The sequence below is a fragment of the Bubalus bubalis genome, chromosome 6 (assembly GCF_019923935.1).
Source record: "Bubalus bubalis isolate 160015118507 breed Murrah chromosome 6, NDDB_SH_1, whole genome shotgun sequence".
Lineage (NCBI taxonomy): Eukaryota > Metazoa > Chordata > Mammalia > Artiodactyla > Bovidae > Bubalus > Bubalus bubalis.
This window is the reverse complement of record NC_059162.1, coordinates 92,367,409-92,395,392: the sequence shown is the minus strand read 5'-3', so window position 1 is coordinate 92,395,392 and position 27,984 is coordinate 92,367,409. Positions and strand designations below refer to the sequence as shown.

General features: G+C 52.8%; 1 protein-coding gene across 1 annotated transcript in view; it reads right to left on the bottom strand.

Annotated features, from left to right (window-relative positions):
- The window catches only part of GLIS1 (GLIS family zinc finger 1), a 264,590-nt gene that overhangs the window by 17,369 nt on the left and 219,237 nt on the right, over positions 1–27,984 (bottom strand). The window contains exons 5-6 of the mRNA XM_025288700.2: positions 6,554–6,715; positions 1,531–1,641 (exon numbers count right to left, since the gene is read on the bottom strand). Of these exons, the coding sequence (XP_025144485.1) occupies positions 1,531–1,641; positions 6,554–6,715 (273 nt within the window). The remainder of the gene's footprint in view (positions 1–1,530; positions 1,642–6,553; positions 6,716–27,984) is intronic.

The window sequence follows — 27,984 nt, the reverse complement described above, 5'->3', positions numbered from 1 at the left end:
CCTGGGCAAATGGATGAGAGAGGAGCTGGTAGGGGGATAAATGTCTTTTGGCGGAAAGTGAGGAAGTACAGACCTCTCTCAACTTATAATGAGGTTATGGCCTCATAATTCCATCAAAGTCTGAAAATATAAAAAATCAAAATTGCATTTAATACACCTAACCTACTGAACTCAACATTCAAAAAATGAAGATCGTAGCATCCGGTCCCATCACTTCATGGCAAATAGATGGGGAAACAATGGAAACAGAGACAGACTTTATTTTCTTGGGCTCCAAAATCACTGCAGATGGTAAGTGCAGTCATGAAATTGAAAGACGCTTATTCCTTGGAAGAAAAGCTATGACCAACCTAGACAGCATATTAAAAAGCAGAGACGTTACTTTGCCGACAAAGGTCCATCTAGTCAAAGCTATGGTTTTTCCAGTGGTCATGTATGGATGTGAGAGTTGGACCATAAAGAAAGTTGAGCGCCGAAGAATTGGTGCTTTTGAACTGTTGTGTTGGAGAAGACTCTTGAGAGTCCCTTGGACTGCAAAGAGATCCAACCAGTCAATGCTAAAGGAAATCAGTCCTGAATATTCATTGGAAGGGCTGATCCTGAAGCTGAAGCTCCAACACTTTGGCCACCTGATGCAAAGAACTGACTCACTGGAAAAGAACCTGATTCTGGGAAAGACTGAAGGCAGGAGCAGAAGGGGCTGACAGAGGGTGAGATGCTTGGATGGCATCACTGACTCGATGGACCTGAGTTTGAGCAAGCTCCGCAAGTTGGTGATGGACAGGGAGGCCTGGCATGCTGCAGTCCATGGGGTCGCAAAGAGTTGGACACGACTGAGTGACTGAACTGAACTGAACCTACCTAATACCATAATTTAGCTTCCCCTACCTTAAATATGCTCAGAACACTTACACAAGACTACAGCCAGCAAAATCACCTCAGGCAAAGACTGTCCCTAAACAAAGTGCCGAGTAGCTCATGTAATGTACTCCCAGAATAGCTCACTTCCGAATAGCTCACTTCCAGAATACTGTACTGGAAGTGAAAAGCAGAATGGTGGTCTGGGAACAGAATGGCTGTGAGTGTATCAGTTGTTCACCTTTGTGGTCGAGCAGCTGCCACTGCCCAGCATCACAAGAGAAGATCCTGCCCATCACAGACCCAGGAGAAGATGAGACTTCAAAGTGTGGTTTCTACTGAACTTGTGAAAATACCATCATACCATCGTAAAGTTAACAAATTGTAAGCTGGACCATCAGAAGTCAAACCACTGTTAAGTCATGGAGAAGATAAAACTTCAAAGTGTGGTTTCTACTGAACTTGTGAAAACAAACCACTGTAAGTCATGGACCATCTTGACGCTTGGGCTGGTGGGAGGCAGATGGACGGTGAGGGACAGTAGCACCCTTGGGTGTGGAAGGCTGGATACATGCAAGGAGTGTGACCTTTACCTGTCTTGATGCTGGACAGGAGGCTGGGTGGGGTGGGGGGGTTGTCTGCAGAGATGGGCCTGGAACGGAGCCCTCTTACCTTCTTACGCACCTGCTGCTCTTTGGCTGAATGGGCCTTCACATGCTTGCGGAGGGAGCTGGGGTCTGTGTAGCGCTTGGAGCAGCCAGGGATCTGGCAGGCATACGGCTTCTGTAACATCAGAGGGCAGAGGCGGGGTGAGTGGGGGGCCATCCACCGGGCCGTACGTCCTGCTGTGTGGCTCACGTCCTATCCCTCCCGCCAGGAGGAGTCTGACTCAGGCCTGCCCATGGGTGGAGGGAAGGTGCCTGGCCTGGCAGTGAAGGAGGCGTTTGTGTCTCCATTCTACCCTCATCCTAGGACCTCAGGTAAGTTGCCTCCCCTCTCGGACTCTCACTTTCTCCTCTGCAAGATGATGGGGCACCCCAAGTTCTAAGACTTCTTCCAGCTCTGACACTGGCTCTGAGAAAAGAACACCCTTGTGGCTCAGCTGCAGAGGACAGCAAATGAACAAGGAGTAAAGTGAGGGGCACAGGGGCAGGAGGAAAAGGAAGAACAGGAGTGGGGCACAGCACGAGGCAATGGGATACAAACGTGGAACCAAGCTGGAGAGTGGCCGGCCCAGGCTCGGAGCCCCTGACCAACCCTTGCAGTGGGTCCGGGGTCCCCAGACTAGTCCCCAGGCTATGAGGATTGTAGGTCCTCAAACCAATAATCACAGGAGACCAGAGGGTACTGGGTCTCAGGTGTAGCCCCGGGTAGGCTGGGCATCGGTGCCCTTCACGTCCCTTTCCCCTGGAGCCCCATTCATCTTCTAGAACAAGTCGGTGCCCGCCACGTCCCCTGATTCCTATCCAGACCCTGTGTGCTCTCTACGCCTCCAGTCTCCCCTCTCATTCACAGCCAGAGGACCTTTCTCACAGGCCTTGCCACGCTCTCACCTTCTAACCCCCCATGGCTCCCTGGTGCCCTCGGATACAGCCCGTCTCTGGGTGCTGAAGGCCCTTTGTGACTTTAGCCCTGGTTGAGCCCTCACCCCTCCTCCCACCCCAGCACACCCAGCTCCCGTCACTTCCTCTCCAACCTCTCCTGAGTCTGGTTCCCACTGCCACTTCTCAAGTTTCTACCGGTAGCACTGTCCACCTGCGCTGCGGGGTCTGTCCAGGGGTGAGTTTTCTTCCAGGAAGGGTCCCTTCTGATTCATCCCAGGTCAGGGCTCTGTGGCTGTAACTGAATTCTGAGCTCCCCGTAGAAGCAAACGTCCATGAGACCTTGCTCAGGGACTCCAGCTGCCACTGGGGCTTGAAGTCCCTAAGGCTCCCTTTCTGAACACATCCAGCAGCTCTGATTTCTCAGGGCCCTCTGGCCTCCAACCACTGCAGGGGACACAGTGGTGGGGGATGTTTAGAGATGACACCTATGTCCCAACCAGCCATGCCGACTGGAACTGCCCCTAAACCCCCAGGTGAGCCAGCCCTGCTGGACAGCATGGGATTGGGGGCGGGGAGCAGAAACAGACGGCCATACCTTGGTGCTGCCACGGAGAGTTGCCAGGTTAAAGAAACAGAGGAGAGCAAAAAGAGAGAGACAGAGCAGTGAGAGGCTGGCCTCGCTGAGAGGCAGGTACGGTAGGGTGGAAGGCAGGCCTCAGACCTGCCCCCCACACAACCACTCAGAGACACAGACACAGACCCACACACCACAGGGCCCTTCTTTCTTGGGCCGGATTCCCACCCCAACACACACACACACACACACACACACACACACACACACACACACGCTCTTTCTCTCATGGGCCCTGCCCTGCTCTGCCCCAGGCTCTGCCCCCAGGGGACGCTGATACAAATCCACGCGCTTTTGTCAAAAAGCAAACAAACAGAGCTCCGTGTGTGCAGGCGCCCTCGCCTGGAAAGAGGGCACAAGGCCCATCTCTGTGTTTGTTTTTCCAGGGCCTGACGTGTGTAGAACATTCCTCCAGCCCAGCTCCCCCAGGAGCCCTCAGGAAACCCTGTGGCTGGCTGTCCCAAGCAGCAGCCAAGCCCCAGGCCTGCAGTCACCGCACCAGCTCCAAGGCCTCGTTCACAGCAGGACACTCAGGGCCGTGCTGTGAGCATCGAGCACCTCACAGCACCCTCCCGACCTGAGCACAAGACAGCCCCTCACGTACTAAGCACCCCCCTCGCCCCGCCCAGTGTGCAGGCACTGCGCTCCGCGCTGGCCAGCTGCGATCTCCTTTCAGCCTCACACTCACCCCATGAAAAGCATCCCCACTTTACAGATGAGGAAACTGAGGCTGATGCTTTGCCCAAGATCCTGCAGAAGTGCAGTGCCCATGCCCCTCTGCTAAGGTGCCCCCTCTCTTCTGCAGCCCTGAACGGTCCAGGGAAGCGGGCAAAGGAGAGACTATTGCCCCCATCTTCCCTGTAAGGAAACCGAGGCCAGGGCAGGACAGTCTGTGGCAGTCAGGACTTGAACTGCACATGGAGTATCTGGGATGTGGCAGGATTTGGTCAGCATTCAGTCAGCAAGTCACAGGTAGGCCAGCGACTCACGTTTGCTGTACAGACCCTGTGTCTGGCCAACACAGCTGTCGCTTCAGTTGATCCCCCCATCCCTCTCCTGTAAGGTAGGAGTGTTTGAAGCCCAGAGAGGTTGGGTGGCAGTTCTCAGACCTCTGGGACCAGATGGAGGGCTGGGATTAGAACCCAGGCTGGCTCTCTCCAGTCTGTTCCACTGCTTCCCTGCCCATGGAGAGAATCCCACATTCTCTGGTGCCAGAGCAGAGCTGGGGACATGAGCAGGTCCCCTCTGGAAACAAGGCCCAGCCTGCATGGGGCTGACCCCATGGGCCCTCGGGTGCTGGGAAAGCGACCTCGCCATGGGGGGCCGCTGCAGTGTCTCCAAGGGCCTGGCGCAGGGGCTGGGCTCGACCAGGACCTTCTGGGGAGATGCAGGACTGAGATAACCCTGCGGGCTCATTCTGGGCCTGTCCTGACCCTGCCTTCGGAGCTCCGTTCACACACCAAGCAGGGGCCAAAGGCCTGTTGCTCTGGGGCTGGGGCCAGGAAATGCAGTAAGGAGAGGGGAGGAAGGGGGTAAGTCAGGGTAGGTGACCCCGAGATGCCTGGAGGGAGGCCTGGGGGAGGCGGTGCAGAGGGGCCTGGTGTTGCTGGGGCTGCCATTTGTACCTCTCGGGGCTGGTATAGGTGCCAAGGGCCCCAGGGGCTGGGCATGAGAAGATGATGGAGGCAGAGGGGTTTGTTAGCACCTCTTCACTCCATGTCCCCACCCTCAAGACAGTAAGCCTGAGGTGGGGGTGGCGGGGACAGTGGTCAGGCTCAGGCTGGGGGCAGGGCTCTTCCTTCCTACCTCATCCCCTCCGCTCTTCTCCCCTTCTTCAGCAAGGGGCACTGAACTAGCGGTCAGGCAGACAGGGTTGCATCCCAGCTCCCCGGCTTTCCAGCCATGTGACAGTCAATGATTTCATCTCTGAGCCTCAGTTTCTTCATTTGCAAAATGGGGACAGGCCCCTACCTTGTGGTTTGTCACTTAAACTGGGGGAGGGTGTGTGTGTGTGGTCTCAGGGGACGGGGAGATGTGTAGACCATTCTGCCCAGGGCCTGGCCGGGCCCCAGAACATGACTCCCCTGCTATTTTCTGCTGTCCGCCTCCCCCATCTTTTGGGGATCTTGGTTTTCCCAGCTATGAAACCCCCAGAGGGCCTCCAGCTCTGACTTCTGTTGCCATGTGGCCTCCGACTTACCCTGGAGTGGTCAATCGCCCATCTGGGCCTCTGTTTCCTCATCTATATGTCCGGGTTACTTGACGCTGGGCTGCACGACCACTCAGGTCTCCCAGGCCCCCACTGGCAGAGTTCCCCAAACATTCACACAAAAAGCAGAGATACAGGCCAGTGGTCCAGATGTGGAGTCTGGCTATGGACCCATCTTCTGCTGCACTGAGGGGCTGGGGGTCTCCCAGGCTGGTGCATCCCCTCACATAGGTGCTGTGAGACTGCAGGGAGGCCCCAGTCAACTCTGCCACCTTCTGGCTGAGTAGGGAACTGCCCGGAGGGCCCCTTTCCTCATCTGTCAAATGGGCTCGTGACCCACTGACCGGCAGAGATGGTGGGAGATGATGTTGTAGCAGTGCTCTGTTAACTGCTGAGGTCTGTATGCACAGCACAGAATGCTTGGACCGGTGCTGTGATGGAGCCACAGATTCTCTATCACTGGCACAAACAGGAAAGGAGGTGGACACACCAGCATCTGGGGCCCAGGTCACCGATCCAGGGGCCTGGAGTCTTGGGCCCTGCTTACCTCAACGGCTTACCCACCGTGCCCAGGAGATATGCAAGGCCCTGGAGAGCCTCTGGCCTGTCTCCATGCAGGGGGTCAGGGTGGGGGTGGGCGAGGAAGAGCAGGGAGGACCGGCTCTGGGAGTGACTGACAGGCCCAGGGAGAAGAGGCAGGATGCGAGCTGCACCCCCGCCCCCTTGCCCCGTGCCCCCGCTCAGTGGGGCCCACACTACTGCTTGGGCTGGTGGTTCTCAATCAGGTGAGAGTTTAATTCCTCCTCCCCAGGATTTTTGGCAACACTGAAAGACATTTTTGGTTGTCACAACTGGGAAGAAAGAAATCGCTCCTATCTAACGGATAGAGGCTTCCCCAGTGGCTCAGTGGTAAAGAATCTACCTGCAATGCAAGAGACACGGCAGAAGCCACAGGTTCAATCCCTGGGTGGAGAAGAGCCCCTGGAGAAGGAAATGGCAACCCACTCGGGTATTCTTGCCTGAGAAATCCCATGGACAGAGGAGTCTGGCAGGCTGCAGTTCATAGAGTTGCAAAAGAGTTCATAGGGATGCAACTTAGCAACTAAAACAATAGAGGCCAGGAATGCGGCTAAGCACCCTATAATCATGGTGCTTCCCTCTCCCTTCAAAGAACTGTCCTGCCCAAAATGGCAACAAGGCTGAAGGCAGGGTTTCTGTCTGGAGGTGGCTGCTGCCCTGCATTAGACAAGTATCGGCGGGGTGCTTGTCCTCCACCCCCCACCCTCGGCCTCTGCCCCCAGGGCCTACCGTGTCGAGGTGGGTGCGCTGGTGCTTGGCGCGGTCACTGGAGTTGCTGAAGGCCTTCTGACAGCCTGGGTGCTGGCACAGGTATGGCTTCTCGCCCGTGTGGCTCCGCAGGTGGATCTTGAGGTTCTCCAGGCGCGAGAAGGCCTTGCTGCAGCCCTCGAACTGCAGGAGAGGCCGGTGAGGGGCGCTCTGCAGGCCCCGGAGGGCCCACCGCCCAGCCCGGAAATGGGCCCCAGCATCTGCTCCCCTGCCAACCCCCTCGGCCCTGCTCGAGGCCTCCTGGTGCCCCAGTTCAGCTCCCCATGAAGTGCCCAGGACCTAGACTCTTATCTGGGAAGGTCTGGTGGGTCCAAAAAAAAATCCATCCCTCATTTAGAAATGGCCACTAGGTCTTGAAAAAAAACTGGTCTTTCTGTCTCTGGACGGGTCTGGCCTCCAATGGCGTCTGAAAGTGACATGCCACTCTAATGGTAGCGCAGCCCTGAATGGACGGGGGCAGGCACATGTCCAGTGCAGACAGCCCTAGATTTGGAACCCAAGGCCTGGATTTTAGTCAGTTCCTCTGCCAGTGAGGCTCCGAGCAGTCCCCTTGATATGCCTGTGCCTATTTCCTTGCCTACAAACTTAAAGCTGTGTAGCCACCATCCAGGGCTGATACGAAGGCCCCAAGGGACGGGACACTGACTGTCAAAGGGCTTTGCCCTCCTGGAGCTCGGCATCATGCTGATTGCTGTCAGAACAATGACCACACTTGTAAACTCAGAGTCTTTGACTTATCATTTGGCTGTTTATCTGTTCAATGCCCCAAGTATGCACCAGGCCCTATGCCAGGCAGTAAGCATGCAGTGGGTACAGCACAGACATGTGATGTCCCTGGTGTGGATGAGGATGGACAGAGAGGAGCACAGACAGTGCTGATTCTGGCAGCTTCTGTCCAGCTCCCATCTCTCCCCCCAGAGTCCTCTAACTTCAAACTCCTTCCGCCCTACCCTCTACACAGCTACCCCAGGAGGCTCTGATGTATGAAAGAGACCCTGCTGCTCTTGCCTAAATGCGGGCCTGGCATTCAAACACCCAGCCCTCCACACCTCCGGGCCCTCTCAACTCCCCACCCAAGGCTCACAGCAGCAAGGGTCTGCCAGGTAATGCCAAGTCTTTGTTTTTGTAAGACACTCAGCAAGGAATGTCCTATTTCTCTCGTCACAGTCTGTCCAACCCGTCAGCCTGCAAGATCCTTCGCACACAGCCCCGAGGAGCATTCCCTGGTCCCCGTGTGACTGGCTGCCCTTTCCTGCTTCTCCTCACTGTCTGCCTTCCATTCCCAAGGTGCTTGCCACGAGCAGGAGGAGGAGGTACCCTGGCCTGCCTCTGCTCCCTCCGTCCAGGCGTGATGCTGGAGGTTTAACCACACGACAGTCAAAAAGTGAGCGGCCCCAACATCCCCACCTCAGAGACGGAGGCTTCCTAGGGTGGTCCCAGGGTTGGGACAGGTTACAGGCCAGGTCTGGTGCCAAAGCCCAGGTGGCTCCTCTGTGCTCGCTGTCTTCCCAGGGGCAGGGGGCAGAGGGAGGCGACTCTTAAGAAGAAATCAGAGGAGGCAGGGTTCCCTCTCTCGAGCCACTGGTTCCATCGTCTAGGCCAGGACAGACGTGAGACAAGAACTCAGAGACAACGGCCAGTCTGGGGCGGGCACTCCCGGCGCCTGTCCCTTGAAGGCCCGGCCGCAATGCGGCCGTGCTCTGCTTGGGGCTGACCCAAGGCAAGGCGCCCGCAGCTGGGTTTTCGAAGCTGTTCCACTTCCTATTTCCAGATGTTATGCCTTTTCCATGCATCAAAACCAGAAGGAAATCCTGTTTGGGGAGTAAATAGGCCACAAGCCACACCCCCACCCCCTGCAAGGCTTGGGCCAGGTTCATGCACAGTGAGGCCGAGCAGCTGAAGGGCAGGCTGCTTCTCCCTGGAGCCGGTCCCTTTGTTCCTCTCCGGCCCTTGCCGGGAGGGTGGATGTCTGAGGTTTACTGGGGGCAATAAACTCTTCACATGCTGTGTGCTGTTCCTGACTTTGGGAGGGTCCTCCCGACTCTGGAGACCAGTACATCATCTCCCCACTGGGGCCTCTGCGCCTGTCTGGCCAGTTGTCCGTCTCAGCACAGCTACCCCGACCCCCATGCCTTTGTTGGGGCTGCCCCCCTCCTGGGACGCCTGCCCTTCCAACTCGCTGACAATTTAATTCAGACATTTTTCAGAATCTTCAGCTTGGGGTTCTAGGTCAGACACGTCTCTCATCTGCATACACCCCCATGTGTTAGGCTGTAGCCACACGGGAGTGATCAGACCCCAAATGGGTAGGGAACTTGAATGCCCCCAGGCCTGCTGGAGCTGTTCCCTGGGAATGGAACGCCTTTCCTTTCTTCACTCACTCAGACATCTACTCGTGGTGCCCCAGCTCTGCCTCCGTGGAGAAGCTGCCCTCAACCTCCCGCTCCTGCTTGGTCACATCCTGAGCTGTGCTGAGGTTTCCACTGGGCATCCCTTATCCTCTCTCCAGGCCTCCAGGCTGAGGGTTTGGGAGTTCCTCGTGGGCAGGGCTGGCATTTCACTCGTGGGGCAAAGGGTAGGTTAGAAACATGATCTAGTGGTGCTAAGAATAGGGTTCTGGGGCCTACGGGTGCATGTACCTCCCTCGTGCTCATCCAGGTATCCCACATCTGTGTATGTGTGCTGTGCCCATGTTGGTCTGGCTCATTCTGCCCGCCCCCCATCCCACTGGAACTCCTCAGAACTGAGTCCCAGACTGGGGTATATAACAAGCATCTGGCCGAGGCACCACGATGGGGGTCCCATCCCTCAAGGTAGGATCAGAGGTAGCAGCAGGTGCATCAGCAGTGGCCTGGGCAGGACAGGTCTGGGACAAGGATGCAGGTACCCCTGGCAGAGCAATGCCCCCATCAGGGCCAGCATCCCAGGTATGAGGGTATATGGGCTCTGCTTGCAGTTGCCTGCCGAGGTCCCTGCAGCCTGACCCTTTAACAACCCCGGAGATGGGCTAACAGAGGCAGAGAGAAGAGGAGGGGAATGCACATGGGTTCAGCACCTGGGCGTTCACTCTGCTAGGCCTGGCACTGTCCCCATTGTGATCTCGGATCCTCTCCACAGCCCTTGGGGTAAGTATTCCTCTCCTATTGTCAGGAGCTGAGGCTCTGGGGAAACCAGCAGAGCAGTTCCAGGCATGAACCCTGATCCAAGATGAGTGCCTTCAGTTCTCTGAGTCTCAGTTTCCTCATTGATAAAACTGGGTGAGTTCTACCAGCCTTGGAGGCTGTGAGGACTGCATAGTAAGTGCTTATCTTGGTACCAGGTTCTTGCTCAATATCGTCATGGTAGCCATCATTTGGGATCACAGAGCAGGTAAGTAGTGGAGCGGCATTCTGCCCAGGGTGGCAGTTCCTGGGCTTGCTGCCCCTCTGCCCAGTTGGAAGGGGGTGTGTGTGTGTGAGTGTGTGTGATGTCCCACTGGGCATGGTGGGCTCCCAAGTCTCCCCAGTGTCCTGTTTCCAATTCTTATGCCTTAACCCCTCACTTTCTTCCCACAGCCTGATTTCCAGATTTAACTTTCTCAACACACCCTGTGGTCTCCAGCCCTTGGCTTGGATATTTAAGGGGCGTCAGCCTGGGCCTGGGGCCTGGAGCAGGTTGGGGACCAGGGAACTGTCTGGAGGAGCAGGTGCCCCAGCACCTCCTGTGATAAGGAGTAATCCCAGGGCTGTCCAGGCCCCACCTCCAAGCCCCCATCGTACCTTGGGGAGCCAGGAGCCAGCAGGACTCACAGAGGTGGAAGGACCTGGTTTGGAATCCTAGAGCTGGGGCATCTGAGTTTCTCACGAGGCCCTCTCTGCTGCCTTATAGCTGGCAGCTTCACCAGAGAGCCCCCAAGGCCCCTCCGACTCTAACGCTTGATGAGTCTCTTTCTGAATTGTAAATCTAACCAGGTCACCCCTGCTCAGAACCCTCCGTGGCTCGCTGTGCCTCCTGACATCCAGTCAGCCCCCTTAGACTGGCATTTGAGGCCCTCCACTGTGGGTATGTCGGAGCCTGGAAAGCAGGCGGCTCTGTGATCCTAGCAAATCAATGTCCTCTCTGTGGCTCAGTTTCTTTCTCTGCAAAATGGGGATGTGAGGAGCCCACTCACAAAGTAGTTGTGGCGGTGGGGCATCGTGCATATGTGCATGTCACACAGGACATAAATGTGTTCACTATTAGCGTGGTGGTGGTAGTTGCTCCTGACTTGCCCTCAGGGGGCCACCTGTGTAGGTCAGGTCCTGCTGACTCCAGCAGTAAAGAACCCCTGGTGACGTGTTTGTCATTGACTGGTGTGGCCCTAAAATTCTTTTCACGCCAAGCCCATGGAGTACCCTTTGTGTAACCTCCAAAGGGAGTGAGGCAGCTTTTTGTGGGGGAATGGCTTGAAGGGGCCCCATGCATTGACTGACTGTGTGGGGGCTTGGAGGGCAGCAGGGAGACGTACCCCATCACTGTTGTGTTGTGGGTGTACAGATGCTGCAAGAATGGAAAAATGAGTCTTGCTGGAGCACAGATGGAGCCAATGGGCACATCCCAGGCTTTGGGTCTCAGTTTCCCTAAAGAGGATGGCCTGAGGTGATGTTATGGTGACCCAAGGGTATAATGATGTTTCCATGGGGTGTGCACTCCAAGGAGAACACTCTTGGGGTGGGGCCTTCCTGACATCCCTCCCCTAACGCAAAGACTGGAGCCTATAGGGGTGTCTGAGTACCCCCTTGCCCACAGTTACACCCTGCATGGCTCTCCCATGTCTCAGCAAGTACAAATGCTCGCCCCAGCATTCTGGCTGGTGTGACCTGGCCCCTACTGACAGCTTGGTGATATCTGCCCCTCCATGCCTGCATCACTGCATTTCAGCATCAAGCATCAAAGTGGCCTGGGTGCAAATCCACACTTCCCAACTGGATGACCTTGGCGAAGTTCATTTCACATGCTAGAGCTCAGATTCCTCATCCATAAATAGGGCATAACTTGGGCACACCTGGGCACATGGCAGGTGGGTGCTCTCTGTGAACCACAGGGCACATGCAGTATCCTGTGGCCACGGCCCTGATGCCAACCATGGGCACCCAGAGAGTTACCTGAGCACCTCTTATTTCGAATGAACTTGAAATAACCAAACATAACAGATTTAGCTGGCCGGAAGCAAAGGCTCATATGCCATGGGCAACAGAGTGTGGCTACTGTGGGTAAAGGGGTATACAGAGGGGAGAGAAGGAAAAGAAGAGACAGCGAACAGTCTAGAAAAATGTAAGAATGAGTATTAAGTTTTTCTATTTACTTAGAATGCATAAACATTAAAATATCTACTAAGATGAAACTGGAGTGAATTCAGAGTTATATAAGAGACTGGGTGATGCCCTCTCAGTCACCTGTCAGGAGCCAGGAGCTGGATGTGCTTTGTGTGACATTTCATTTAATCATGACAATGCACTCTTCTGGTGAGGTTCCTTCCCGGCCCTACTCTGCAGATGCAGAAACTGAGGCTCAGAAAAGTGACGTCACTGGCTGGAAGTGACGTCACACAGCCGGTAAGTGGCGGACCTGGACTGGCTCCCAGGTCTGGCAGATGTGGTCTGCCTGTAAGTGTCCCTGACTGCTCTGGTCACTGCCTCAGGGACCCTCCATAAAGCTCCAAAATCAGGCTGGTTCTCAGGAACCATGACCATCATTCCCCACTGGGCTCACATCCGGGGTTCCTTTCCCAGGCAAGACCAGGCCCAGCCCTGGATGCACAGTTGATGCTGGGAGATGGAGCTGCTCTCCTTCCTCCCAGCGCCTCCGAGAGGACAAGCCACCACACACAAAGGAAAGCTGAGGTGACACAGCAGAGAAGAGCAAGCCCATCTGAGGCATAGAGCCTTGAAAGGCCCAGTTCCCACATGTGGGGCGTGTTACAAAAGCAGATTCAAATAACGGGGAAAATACCCCAGGAACCGTGAAGCCCTAGACCATCTGGAGTTTTATAGTAACAGGCAGGGGAAAATCAGAACCTAATTGAAAAAAGTCCACTGCAATCCATTACTGCTGCATGAAGCTCACAGAACCCAGAGCAGAAGATGAAAGACCAAGCGGAGCCGTCCCAAGAGCTGGGGAGGCGGCACCAGCTTCCCTTCCAGGCCGAGCCCAGGGACCCTGCAAGCTCTGGCCAGGGGAGGGGGAGGGTGTGGGTCCGACGTCAGAATCTGCGGGGCTGGGCTCACCCCCCTCTCGGGCTGCCCTCTCTGAGCCTTTCCCGTGTCTGTGAAAGGGCTGAGCAAGGTCATTCAGGGCAGCTCCAGGACACAGCCAGCTGATGCTGGGCACGCCTGTTCTCTCCCTCTGGGTTCTGGGGGAGGATCAAGGGCCTCATCTCACATGTGAGGTGTGGGACACTGTTCCACAAGCCAAAGGCTGTGAAGTTGCACAGGCAGAAGTCTGTACTGGGGCCCCCACCACTGACCACCACGAGCTTGGGCAAGTCATGTCCCATCTCTGCCCTCACTTTTATCCTCTCTAAAATAGGGCCACAGCAAACGGCTGCTAGAAGTAAATAACAGGGCATGCTTAGCACGGGAATGAGGACACAGTAGGTCCCCGAGGATTGTCAAGTGTCCTCCCTGCAGTTGCCTTGGGCCCAGGAGGAGGGAGGCCCCTTTCTCAGGCTCTGGCTGAGGATCTGGACACAAAGGGTAAGGAGGTTTGGGGGAACAGGGCACTCGGGCGGGGCAGAGGAGAAAATGCCTCCAGTTTTGGGCTTTGCCAGTGACTTGCTTCTAAACAAACACATTTCTGGTTTAAGGGTAAAATATATTGGGTTACAGCAGTCTGGCAGGCCATCTGGGGATCAACTTCCCATTTTGGTACAAACTTTTAACCTACTTTCAACAATGACTTGGATGGGAGAGCTGCATGGTGCCAGACCCTTCTCCAAGACATCAAATAATTCTGCATTTGGCCAGCTTGAAAGGCCAGCCAGCCGGGAGCTGGGATCCACTGCTCACCCCACATCCCAGGAGTTACTGTCCTCTGAACCCCATGGGTTTTCCATGAGGTCTTCTCATAGCCTCATGTTTCACAGGTCCTCAGGGATAGGTGGAAGCAAGAAGTGGAGGGACAGAGGTGGAGAGTCCTGGGAGGTGAGGCCAGAGGGTACCGGCCTGAACCGTGTCCTGTGAGAGCTGTGAGGGTCTGGTCCATCCTCGGGCACATAGTCCCTCTGAGTGAACGAATGAATGGGCAGATGGGAGCAGGAGGGAGACTCTGACAGTAACAGCAGCTATCACACTTACTAGGTAGCAGGCTGGGCCAAACTCTCCCTTCACACATCTCCTTAGTCCCTTTAGGCCAGCACAACAAGTCCCGTTGTTACAGAGACAAAAATGGAGGCCCAGGGAGTTGATGTGAGAGAGACCCTGCATTCATGAGGGATGGGGCCTGGGTTTGCCTCTGGGGCTCCTCTGTCCTGGGTAGCCAGGACTAAGGGGTACCATGTGATCTGAGGAGAGAATTTCTCAGCTCATCCAGAGAGGCTGGCAGATCAAGGGAAGGGTGGAAGCAGACAAAACAGAGGGAGACTGGGCTAGAAGGCCACAGGTCTCCTTCCCAGAGGAGACTTCCCAAGCCAGGGGAGTGGGGCTAGAGGCTCCCATCTCTTCCTCACCAGTTCTGCACTGGAGGCTCTGGGCTGGGCCCTTCTCCCACAGAAAGCCCCTGTCTGGGCAAGAAATGGGCTGCTGTTCCCAGCCAGAGAAGGCCAGGGGGCTAGGCCACCTTTCCAGGGTGTGTGGAGTCCCCCAGAGTAGAAGCTACATGGGGAGGTTGAGTCTGCTTACCAAGTAGACAGGTGGAATCCAGGGGGCTCCCTGTGCTGAGCGGGGGCACACGGCTTGAGGTGTGGAAAGAGGCTCAGCTGGGGGACAGGACCAGCAGAAGGTAGATTGCACAGAAAGGCTGACACGTACACACACACACACACACACACACACACACACACAGAGCAAGTCACCAGCCACAGACCCGGAAATGCAGACCCACATACACACATACACACTCTGACACCTCTCCTGTTAACCAAGCCACATGTCAAAGACATAGAACCCCAGGACACCAACATATAGCACACACACATACCATGATTCATGCAACACACACACACACTCACACATACACCCAAGGACACCCAAGCCCCAGACCCCACCACAGGCACAAATGTACAAACTCCCCAGACTCTAGATACACTGACACGCAGCCCCACGTGCAGCACAGGCAGAAACTGGCTCGCATATCAGACAGAGGACACAGATGGCCTCATGGTGGTCTGTGTATGCACAGGGAGAGACACCCAGAAACAATATCCAGCAAAGACTTCCTCCAAGAGGCCAGTGGATAAAGACATGTCCTCACACCAACACCTCGACACCTAACACAATCAGACCCACAGGCAGCCACGTTCCCACCTGCTTCTCCTTGGTTCCAGGCCACCCAGGAGATGGGGCAGGGGGAAGGGAGGGAAGACACGGCTGAGCCCCCTGTATCTCCTGACGTTCCCATGGCTGCTGCATTGGCTTGGCTTTGGGGAGGGAACATGTAGCCGGGGAGAATGCCAAGACAGGCCACAGCCACCCTTTGACCCCGCTGACCTCTAGCCCGCTGCCCACGCCCCTTTCCCAAACTCCAGGGCAGACTTCTGCCCCTGCAGCGTCCTCTGCCTGTCCAGTCCTCCTTGCCCTCTGGGCTTGTCCCAAGCCCCAGCCCTCCCCTCTTCCTGTGCCAGGTCATCCTTAAACTCTTTTTGCCCTTCTCTGAGCATCTGGACACCACCCTGGTGCACCGATGCCCAGACTGTCTGTCTCTCACCGCTAGTCCTCTGTATGGACAGCATACACCCCTTGGGCCTTGCCGGGTGCTGCCTGGCCTTTAGGAGCTCACTTCCCATAGGGGAGGCAGGCAGGCGGGAAAGCTACACAGCGGCCCATCCCACCTCCACAGCTGAAGCATCTGGAACATTTGCTGAGGAAACACGTCTCCGGAGGGATCAATGTCTGACCCTAAGAGCTGGGGGAGAGGGAGGTGAGTGCTACCCCAGAAGGAGCGGGGGAGGGACTGAGATGTACAATGAATGAAAACATTCTCTCCAGCCTCAATCCTCCCCCAGATAAGACTGTGCCCACAGGCTGGGGCTCAAGTCCACTTCCTCCTCCTCCTGGCCCCTGTGAACCTCAGTGTGCTCCCTGCAAAGGGGGTGGCACTCCTGGTCTCAGGAGCCTATTGTAGACATGTGGCCTTGGTCCTGGGCACAGGACAGGTGCTCAGAAGATGTTAATTCCTTTCAACTCCTCTCCCGAATTCCAAGGAACAGCAGGGCATGGGTCCATGATGTGAAAAATGTTAGGGTCTGAAGGTCTGACTCCAGCCCTGGCTCTGTCACAGGTTACTGTGTGACCTTCCACCAGTCACTTTCCTTTTCTGGGGCTGCCTAACCCAGGATTGGGAGTGCAAAGGTGGGGCTGCAGGAATTAAGACTTGCGCAACCCTCAGCATCCTGGGGCTGCCTGGGGAGAAAGAAGATCCAAGACATTTCATCCATCACCTGAAGGAAAACCTCATGTCGGGTCAATGGGAATCATGACAAGTGTGCAGATGCCAAGTTCTCGTCTGAGGTCACAAGTAGGTGAAAGTAATCTGCCCCATGAGCACTTGGGTCTCAGCTCCCACCAGCAACACCCCATGAGGCTCTGAGCCCCTTGGAAGGGGGAGGGCTGGGCCAGACCACTGTTGTGTGTAGCTCTGCTCATGGTGGGGCTGGGGGTAGGGGGATCAGAGAGGGCTGTGCTCAGTCAGCGGGCGTCCTCTGCGAGAGGAGGTGAGAGACCCGTCCCAGGCACTCAGGAACAGAGCCAAGTGCCTCGTGTTCACCAGGACAGTGCAACGTGGTTCCCAAGTCACCTTCAGGGATATCCTCAGTATCTAAATTGGGCTGGGCCTGACACCTGGGGCCCAGTGGGACCATTTTCCCACTCACCACAGATCTACTGGGAGACCCCAAATGGCTGGCCCTGGGCTGGCAACTTAGGGCCACACAGAGTGAGGCCACGTGGCCCACATCACAGGCTCCTGCCACTGACGGAACCCAGTGCCTGGACTCCCTGATAAAGGTGGATGGGAGCAAAGCTGACAGCCTAGCTCTCACACTCAAGCTAGTGAAGGAAGCTCAATTGCCATTAGGAACTAATTACACAAACTACAACAACAAAAACAAATGAAATCCAACCTATGGAAGGGATGAGATGCCGGGAAGAAACACGGCAAACCCTTCTGGTGACCAGGCACCTCAGTGTGCGGAACATCTCTGTTTCCTGGCCCTACTACATCACAGTAATCCTGCCAGAGGCAGGACCAGGGCTCATGGGCTCACTCTGGGGCTTCTTGGTAGTTGGAAGCCACTGCCCATGCCCCCAACTCCCAGCTGGCCCACAGTGCAGGAGACCTCCAGCTGTGAGCAGGTGCCTAGCAAGTTCAGACACGGAGTCTCCTGGGCCAGGAGTCCTGGGAGCCGTAATAGCACTCTACCTCCTGCCCAGTGCCTCTGGGAGGAGATAACTTAGCAGACAGCAGAGCAGACAAGGGTGAGCTCCTGGCTTTGGGGTTTCAAAATCTCAGGTCTCAGGGCCGAATGGAAAGAAATCTGGAGACAGAGATGAGATGTGCAGTGACTATTTTCAAATGATTTTCTGCCAAAAATCCATCTGAGAGTGTCCAGCACAGGGCCTGGCACACGGTGGGCCTGTGTGAATATCTGTTAATGAATGAAAGAAGCAAGCAATAAACAAATGAGCCTTCAGGGAAGTGTGGGGCAGGGCAGCCCCCTGATTTAGTGGAGTCCAGGAGAGGCCTAGTTGAGAAGAAGAGCAAAGCATCCTGTGTTCTCTCCCACAAAGATGTCCAGCTGGGAAAGGGTCCCTGGGGGAAAGCAAGACCCGGGAAGATGTCAAGGCTCCCTCAAAGTGGGGGGCCCTTTCACCCTGGGGCCAGGCTTGTGGGGAAAAAAAACTAGGCTTGTGGTAAGCCCTGAAGCAGGGCTCTTCCCAGGCAGGGCTGAGGTTACCCACGGGCAGGACTCTGGATGGATATCTTAGGAGGTCCCACGCCCAGATGTTGAGTCTAAGCTGGACCTGAAGAAGCCTTTCAGGTGGACAGAAGATGGGTGGGCTCTGGTCAAAGTTGGGGCGGGAAGCTGAATGCCTCAGAAGGTGCCAGGATGAGAAATGACTCTGAGGACCCCTTGGTTCAGTGCAAGCCCCCTATGCCCCCAGAATTGGGGCAGTGGTTTGTGAACTGCCTGAGATGTGTGAATTACCCAATATATGGGGGTTCAGAGACAAGGGAATTCAAGGAAATTTTTCAACTTACATTTTTTTCTCTCACATTCAAGCTTTTAGACTCCAGGTTCAGATCTGACATAAATAGAGACCATTGTCTACCACATCAGGGGCTTCCCCAATGGCTCAGTGGATAAACAATCTGCCTGCAATGCAGGAGACACAGGAGATGCAGGTTCGATCCCTCGGTCACGAAGACCCCCTGGAGTAGGAAATGCCAACCCACTCTGGTATGCTTGCCTGGAAAATTCCACAGACAGAGGAGCCTCACATGGCGGTCAACAAAAAGCAGACTGGTCTACAGATTTGGGAAACATTGGGTCACGGGAAAGAAATGACTAGAAACAAAGAATCAAATGTTTCACGTCACCAGAAAATAACGATACTAGCCGTAATAGCCATCACACTGTCTTTCAGATTCCCCCCCGAGTGTTTATTTCCCCTAAAACCCCAAATCTCCGGATGTTCAGTCCAACACAGGTTGGAAAGTGCTGGAAGAGTCTGGGGGAGCCATCCTGCCCCTCACCTGCGTGTGGGGTGCCCCAGGGTCTGATAGAGAAGCGTGCCTTCTGCTGGGCCAGACAGGCTGCTCCATTCTCATGGGACTCCTCCATCCCTTGAGCAAGGAGAGAATCACCCTGTGGTCACCACAGGGAAGAACAACCCAGTAAACTGAAAAAAATTACAACCATATGATAAAGCAGGAAGGGGTCCTTAAGGAGGAACACGCTGCAAGGCACTTCGCTGAGAACCGAGGGGGTGGCAGAGGGGCATCCTGGGGAGCAGGGCCCCACCCAGATGCCTGGCTGCGCAGAGCAACTCAAAGACACCTGGAACTCATTAGCATTATGTCAGGAATAATATAAAATTAAAACATTTAGCTTTGGCTTCTAAAATTAAGGAGGACAAAAAGAGAAGGATGCCATTGTGCTGAGCCACTCAGCTATGACTTGGGCACCAATAATTTACAGGAAAAAAATCTCTGCCTTGCACTTGGGCCCAGCTGGGTCCCCTGCCAGCAGAGGCTGAGGACGGACGGCTGAGTCTCCAGCTCTGTCCTGGGGGAGGCAAGTTGGGAGCCTGGGTGAGGCCCAGGTGAGGTCTTCTAACCACTCACTCTCCATGGCAGTGCCAGTTATATGCCAGTCCTCCCACTCTCCTAATTGACTGGCCTGTCTCTACACTGGCCACTGCCCCCCAAATCCATCATCTGCCTTGCAGCAGAGAGTTTTCTAAATTGCACTCTGCCCTCGACATTGCTCAAAACCCATCGATGGCTCCCTACTGCCTGCAGAATACCCAAGGCTCTCAGCCTGGCATTTCCAGCCTCCCACCATCTGAATCTAGCTGTGGCTGGCTCTCCAAACTCTCCAAGCTCCTTTCTCCCTCTCTCCTCTCCACTTACACTCATGACTTGGAGTCTTGGAACTTTCTACCTCTGTTCCTTGCAGATGCTGTTCCTTCAGCCTGGAATTCCCTCAGACTCCAGGGCTCAGGACTGATGGTGGCGCCTCTGCAGAGGCTCTGGGGGAGGTCCTGACCAGACTCCTTTCTGCGTCTACCTAGGCTCAGGGGTAAAAGCAAGGTCGCTGGGCTGGGCAGCGTTGGGGACGCTCAGCAAAGTCAGGACTGGCCATCCCTCAGAGGCCCCTGTGTCACAGATGGGGGACATTATGACAGCCCGGAGAGGGCATGGCTGCCCTGCCCCCAGTTCTGACCTCTCTGGACTCCTGGGGCATGCTGACTCTGGGGTTCAGAGTGCTCTGGAGTCATCCAGGCTCGAGTTCAAATCCCAATACCCCTCCTACTCTGTGACTGGCACAAAGCACCTAACCCCTCTGGACTTCAGCATCTTTGTTGGCATTGCAAGGATGGAGACAGAAGTCTAGTGCTGCCCCGCCTCAGGGCTGTGGACAGTCAGCACCAGGCTCTATCCTATAACCAACTGTTGCCACCCGTGACCCCTGTGCAGAGAAACGGAGGTCCCAGGTTACAGAGGACAGAGTCACTGACAAGATGGAGATGGAGGCTCCGGCTCTGGAAAAGCAGTCTGGGAAGAGTTCACAAAGCCTGACTTGTCCGGGGGCACAAGACAGCTGACCAGCCATTCATACAGTTCCTCACTCATTCATTCACTCAGCTAAATGCAAATGGCTAGGTGTCCAAAATACACTTCAGTAAAGAAAGCAAGTTACCAGACAACACATCTAGGATGATTGCATTCCAATAAGGAGTATAATTATCACATATGCAGAGAAATACTCTAAAATGTTAAACAGTGGTTATTTCTGAGTACTATAGAGGTAACTTTCCCTTTTTTCTTCTACTATCCCTTTTTTTCTACTCTCTACCTCTTGATACATTATACTTTTGCTTTAGACTACTCTGCTTTGTTAAATTAAAAAAAAAAAAAGTCACAGGGACCAGTGTGATGCTTTATAGACAGATCCAGGCTGCAGAAGAATTAGACTTCCTTTGTAATTCGGCACGTGGCTTTGGGTGAGCTCTCCTGCATTAAAAAGATCTGGGGATGTTCCCACCCTCATTGTGGAGCCGGAAAGATCTGAGTCAGGTCTGCGTCTGACACTTGCCCTCAACCTATGACATGCGGGTGAAGGACTTCCCTCTGACCTCAGTTTCCACACAAATACACAGGAACCACATGATGGCCTCTGAAGGGATCTGAGGATCAAGGATGACATGGATGGTGACCCATGACATTTGTGTCTGCATCAGGGGACGAGGAGCGCCTCCTCACAGAGTGACATCATCAGGCTGTTTCACACGTGGTGATCAGCGATGACTGAGGAGGAGTCTCAGGAGACCGAGTGTCCGGATTAAGTAAACAGCGGACACAAGCCCACTCCTGGGGTAGAGGACACATGGGCAGGTCCGAGCCACAGCCTGCACATGTTACATTTCACGCCCCAGTCACAGCCCCAGAGCGCCCAGAAGGAGCAAATGTGCCTCCAACATCCTTCTCTGCAGCCTCGGCTGAATGTCTGGGGACCCGCCTCTGAGCCAGCTGGATGGACTGCAGGCTCCAGAGTGGGTGGAACTGGGTTCCAGTCCCAGCCCTGCTGACTGGTCCCTGCCCTTAGCCATGGTACTGAGCCTCTCTGGTCCAGAGTTGTCTTCTGGAAAACAGTTAACACTCCCTCGTTGTAGGTTTATACTATAAGGGCCAAATGAGATAGGAGACTGCTTGGGATCTACCATTTCTTACTCTTACACATGAGTCAGTAAGTATTTCAAAATAAAAGTTTAATTTTTAAAATCTATTTAATCATATATTAATAGAAAAATCCCAAATGCCCATTAAGTGATGAATAAGCAAAAATAGTTTATCAATACAATTGCGTATTATTCAATCATAAAAAGGAATGAAATGCCAACACATTCTACAACATGGATACACTTTGAAAACACTTGCTCAGCTGCTCAGTCATGTCCTACTCTTTGCAACCCCATGGATTGCAGCACTCCAGGCTTCCCTGTCCTTCACTATCTCCCATAGTTCACTCAAATTTATTAAGTCAGTGATGTCATTCAACCATCTCATCCTCTATCATCCCCTTCTCCTCCTGCCCTCAATCTTTCCCAGCATCAGGGTCTTTTCCAATGAGTCTGCTCTTTGCATCAAGTGGCCAAAGCATTGGAGCTTCAGCATTAGTCCTTCCAATGAATATTCAGAGTTAATTTCCTTTAGGATTGACTGATTTGATCTCCTTGCTGTCCAAGGGACTTTCAAGAGTCTTTTCCAGCACCACAATTCAAAAGCATCAATTCTTCAGGGCTCAGCCTTTTTTATGATCCAACTCTTACATCTGTACATGACTATTAGAGAAACCATAGCTTTGGCTATAAGAATTTTGTTGGCAAAGTGATGTCTCTGCTTTTAAATACACCGTCTAGGTTTGTCATCGCTTTTCTTCCAAGCAGCAACTGTCTTCTAATTTCATGGCTGCAATCACCATCCACAGTGATTTTGGAGCCCAAGAAAATAAAATCTGTCACTGTTTCCACTTTTCCCCCTTCCATTTGCCATGAAGTGATGTGACCAGGTGCTATGATCTTAGTTTTTTGAATATTGAGTTTTAAGCCAGCTTTGTCTCTCTCCTCTTTCACCCTCATCAAGAGGCTCTTTAGTTCCTCTTTGATTTCTGCCATTAGAGTGGTATCATCTGCATATCTGAGGTTGTTTATATTTCTCCCAACAATCTTGATTCCAGCTTGTGATTCATCCAGCCTGGCATTTAGCATGATGTACTCTGCATATAAGTTAAATAAGTAGGGTGACAATATACAGTTTAGATGTACTCCTTTCCCAATTTTGGGCCAGTCCTTTGTTCCATGTCTGGTTCTAACTGCTGCTTCTTGCCCAGTCCTAACCCACAAACAGGTTTCTCAGGAAGTAGGTAAGATGGTCTGGTATTCCCATCTCTTTAGGAATTTTCCACAGTTTGTTGTGATCCACACAGTTGAAAACATTATGGCAAGTGAAAGAAGCCAGACACAAAGCACCACATATTGTATGATTCCGCTTACATGAAGTGCCAGAATAGGCAAATTCATGAGACAGAAAGTAGATCAGTGCTTGCCAAGGGCTGGGTGGAGGGGAGAATGGAAGTGACTGCTAATAGATACAAGGTTTCTTTTGGGGGTGATGAAAATGTTCTGGAAGTAATACAGTGAAAATGGTTTCACAACTTTGTGAATATACTCAAAACACTGATTTGTATACTTTAAAAGGATAAATCTCATGGTGAGTTATGTTTCAATGAAACTTTTAAATTAAAAAAAATGACAGACAAAGAAATGGCAGGGCATTCCACTTCTGAGTATGAACAGGCCTGCTGCCCCAGTACTACTGAATGCCAGAAAGCGGTGTCATTCTCCACGCAGCCTGAAATGATGTGTCTCTGCTCTTATCGCTTTCTACCCAGAGTGCCCTTCTCCTGCCCCTTTGCCTGGCAAAATCCTGCTGAAATGCCAAGTTTCAGCTCACATGCCACCTCTTCCAGGGAGCCTTCCTGGATTCCCCTACTGTTAGGGCAAGGCTCCCCTGGCATCCCCCAGCCACCCTGTCCTTTCTTCACCACAACCCCTAGGACTTAGGACTGTAACTCTCTGCCTCTGGTCCCTCTCTCCCACCACTAGGGATGTGAGTCAGATGTGGGATGGTGCTGGTCCCACCAGCTGGCCTCTCACCTAGGGCCCAGCAGTGGACTGTACTCACAGCAGGGGCTCGGGCATGTTTGCTGACTAAAACAATCTGTTCAACTGGGGTCAGGCACCCATGTCCCCCCGCCCCCACCCCTCACCCTTGGGTAAAGAGAGAAAAGCTCTATTTAAAATCACAGGTCTGATTGGAAGAGGGGTTAAAATAAGTTTGCCCATGTCATAGATGGAGAGACTGAGGCTGGGGAAGGAGCAGAGACTGGGTCAAGGCTGCCCAGGCAAGTCAATGGTGACTCCATGACGGACAGCCCAGGCTCCAGACTCCCAGCCCACTGCTCCCTGACTTTTGGCCTCAGAGGCACTCTTCTCACACCCAGAAAAAAGGCAGCAGCTCCGGGCTCAGCGTGGGCTGAAGGTGGTGTCAACAGTGGGTCCTCATCTGAGGTCCCTGCATCTCCTCCTGCATCCATAGAGAACTAGCTTTGACTCCCGGGTCCTGAGCTCTACTCCACCTCTCACCGACTGCTCCTGCCTTTAAAGGACCACCTTCTAGCAGTCTTCCTTTTCAATGTAAGGTCCCCTTTCTCAGGCCCTGCTCCAGGCAATTCCCCATCAACACATCTAATCCCCAGCACATCACCACCAGCGGAGCCCTCTCGGGGACTCCATAGGCTCACTTAGACATCTTTGCTAACTGCTTGCAACACAACGGGTTTTCATCATCTTCGGAATGATCGTACGTTTTGGAACACAAACTAGGTGAACTGGGTCTGGCAAATCCAATTTCTCTGCTTCTCCCTTCATGCGGGCCAAGCCGGACTGCCAGGGATAACCAGAGCAGAATGACGGTAATTTCTTGTTAGAAATACATTTCATAAAGTCCACTTCCATCTCCCTTAAGGAGCCAGGAGCAGCCCAAAGAGGTCCAACTTGAGAGTTTCTTTGAGGGAGCCATAGAGAGGACTTTGGTTTTCTTACTAATCTATGCTTATTGTGTTTTCCATGTTTTCTGCAACAAGCATTTAAAACTTTTACAAATATTTACTTTTAAAAACTCAAGGACAGAATCCTCCTGCTTCTCCGACTCCTCCCTGCTGGCCTGTCTCTCATTGTTTCTTTGCACAGGGTTGGTTTCTGTTAAATCAGGGGCTGAAACTCTCCTCTCCAGCTTCCGAGTTTTAACCGGACCCTGGGTCTGCTCACTTTACCTTCTCAACAATGCCATCTTTTGAAGATGACTCTTGCCCAAGGCTGCCCATGAAGTTCCTGACTGACTGGGACCCGAATACAAAAATTGAATTCCTCTTTTCCACTATACCTCCTCCCCTCTCTGGACCTCAGTTAATCACCTATAAAATAAAGGAGGGCTTCCCTGGTGGTTCAGTGGTTAAAACTCTGTGCTTCAACTGCAGGGGGCATGGCTTCAATCCCTGGTTGAGGAAATAAGATCCTGCATGCCGTGCTGTGCAGTCAATAAGTAAATAGGAAGGGCCTGAAAATGGTCTCAAGGGTCCCTTCTGTCTCTGGCATGCCGCATCTGAAGGTGGGGCTCGGGGTGAGTTCTGAGGACCTCCCTGCTCACACCAACACTGGACTTTGACCTTTTCAACAAAAGGTGCTGTCTGTGGATGCCTCTAATTGGAAAACTAGGGCATGCGTGCAGCAGTGAGCAGGTGTATATCTGTCAGACCTTCAGCCCGCTGTCTTTGGCAGTGCCTCATCCATGATGGGTGGAGGAGTGGGGGAGACTCTCATGGCAGTAAGGGGCAGTGGCGGAGGGCTACCCACGGTATGTGGGCCCCTGCTCTGGGCCACACGGTATGCCCACGACTTCTACGCATCCTGCGACAACGCTGCCACACTTCTGTTATCCCAGCTCAGGCTCCCACCTCTTGGCTGCACCACCTTTCAGCGCAACCACAGCTCTGGGCCTGGCTTTTGCGGACAGGCCTGCAGGAGCGCGCAAGTTGCTGAGCTGCTCCGACAAACGGAGGATGAGGCGGCCTCTGCCCTATGAAAGCAAAGCAGGAGGAACGCTGAGAGGGGGCCAGGCTTTCTGGGTGATGTCATTCTCTCTGCTCCCCTGTGGTATTCCATGAGCCTTTAGTAAAGTTTTTTTTCCCCCCCCAACAGCTCTGTTAAGATGTAATTCACATAACCATAAAATTAATCCATTTGAAGTACACAATTCAGTGGTTTTGAAGTATATTCACAGAATTGTGCAACTATTACCACAATTTTAGAATATTTTCATCACCCTAAAAGAAAATCCCAGCCCCTAACCCATTAGCAGTCTTTCCTCCCTCTCCATAACCCTTGGCAACCACGAATCTGCTTTCTCTTTCTATAGATTTCTCTATTTTGGAAACTTCACGTAGCTAGAATCACCCAATACGTGGCATTCTGTGACTGGCTTCTTTTGCTGAGCACAGTGTTTTCAAGGTTCATTCATGTTGCTGCGTGCATCATTGCTTCATTCTTTCTGTGGCTAATATTCCATTATACAGATGCATCACATTTTATTCACTGGTTGATAGATATTTAGGTCGTTTTCACTTTTTAGCTATCACGAATAACGCTGCTACGAACATTCGTGTACAAAGCTTTGTGAAGACCTGGTTCCAAATAGGAAAAGGAGTATATCAAGGCTGTATATTGTCACCCTGCTTATTTAACTTCTATGCAGAGTACATCATGAGAAACGCTGGAAGAGGCACAAGCTGGAATCAAGATTGCCCGGAGAAATATCAATATCCTCAGATATGCAGAGGACACCACCCTTATGGCAGAAAGTGAAGAGGAACTAAAGAGCCTCTTGATGAAAGTGAAAGAGGAGAGTGAAAAAGTTGGCTTAAAGCTCAACATCCAGAAAACTAAGATCATGGCATCCGGTCCCATCACTTCATGGGAAATAGATGGGGAAACAGTGGAAACAGTGTCAGACTTTACTTTTTTGGGGTCCAAAATCACTGCAGATGGTGACTGCAGCCATGAAATTAAAAGACGCTTACTCCTTGGAAGAAAAGTTATGACCAACCTAGACAGCATATTCAAAAACAGAGACATTACTTTGCCAACAAAAGTCTGTCTAGTCAAGGCTATGGTTTTTCCAGTGGTCATGTATGGATGTGAGAGTTGGATTGTGAAGAAAGCTGAGCACCAAAGAATTGATGCTTTTGAACTGTGCTCTTGAGAATCCCTTGGACTGCAAGGAGATTCAACCAGTCCATTCTGAAGGAGATCATCCCTGGGATTTCTTTGGAAGGAATGATGCTGAAGCTGAAACTCCAGTACTTTGGCCACCTCATGCGAAGAGTTGACTCATTGGAAAAGACTCTGATGGTGGGAGGGATTGGGGACAGGAGGAGAAGGGGACGACAGAGGATGAGATGGCTGGATGGCATCACTGACTCGATGGATGTGAGTCTGAATGAACTCCGGGAACTGGTGATGGACAGGGAGGCCTGGTGTGCTGCGATTCATGGGGTTGCAAAGAGTCGGACACGACTGAGCAACTGAACTGAACTGAACTGATGTTTTCATTTATTTGGGGTATACATCCACGAGCAGAATTGCTACATCACATGGTAATTCTGTGTTTAATTGTTTGAAGAAGTGTCAGACTGTTTTTTCACCAGTGTACGAGGGTTCCAACTTGTCCATGTCCTTGTCAGCACCTGTTAGTGCCCAACTTTTTCATTACAGCCATTCTAGTAGGTGTGAAATAGTATTTCATTATCGTTCAAACTTGCGTTTCCCTGACAGTTAATGATGTTGAATACCTCTTCATATGCTTTTGGCCATCTGTATATCTTCTTTGGAGACATGTCTATTCAAGTCCTTTGCCCATTTTTCACTTAGGTTATTTACCTTTTTCATTTTTTTGAATTGTATGAGTTCTTGATATATACTGGGTACGAGTCCCTCATTAGAAATGTGATTGCAAAAATAAAGTCATGTTTGAGCTAAAACAATGACAGCCAGTGTGATGTTGAGCCGTTTCAAGTGTTTTACATGTAATAAGTGTTTTAATCCCCAGAACAACTCCACAAGGTAGGTATTACTGCTGTTGTTATTATCAATTCCATATTACAGATACGTAAACAGAGTCACAGAGCAGCACCCTACTCAAGTCACCATCTAGGAAGGGGCAAAGCAGAAGTTCTGGGGCGTTTAGGGAAGGTCATGGCCCACCCTTGAGCCATGGCACCAACTGGGAAGCCATGCCTCCTTGGACTGATATGGGGCAGAGCAGCCAGGGACCCCTAAAGGGGGTTTCAACTCTGGGGCAGAAGCCAGGACCATGAGATTGAGCCCACCTCACAAGGTTTTGTCTCCTCTGCCGGCCTTGGGGAATCTGGATTCAATTTTATTTCAGGAAGAATTCAGTTTCTTTCAGCTGTGCATACTCAGATTGGGAGGAGATTGCAGATTCTGACTCAGGAACTGACCCACTGCAAATCATGGTGATGTTTTCAGCCATTAGCACCAGAGGAAGCTCAGCCCATTAACACATTAGCATGTGAGCTTCCCTGGCCTTTCTCTGCAGTAGGTCTGGGCAGGAAGGAGATGGTGTGGGGGAACACAGGGCTCAGAACAGGGAAAGTCTTGCCTCAGGGATTGGAGGTTTAGATGTGACTGTGGACAGAATGAACAGTGGCTCACACAGAGATAGGTTCCATTGCCCTCTGATATCTGGGTTCTGGGTGCCCAATCAGACTGGAGCTCAGACAAGCTTTATTCAAGAAGATGGTAATGAAACATTCCTATCACAAAATATGAATAGTGGAAGATTAGAAACAACCTAAA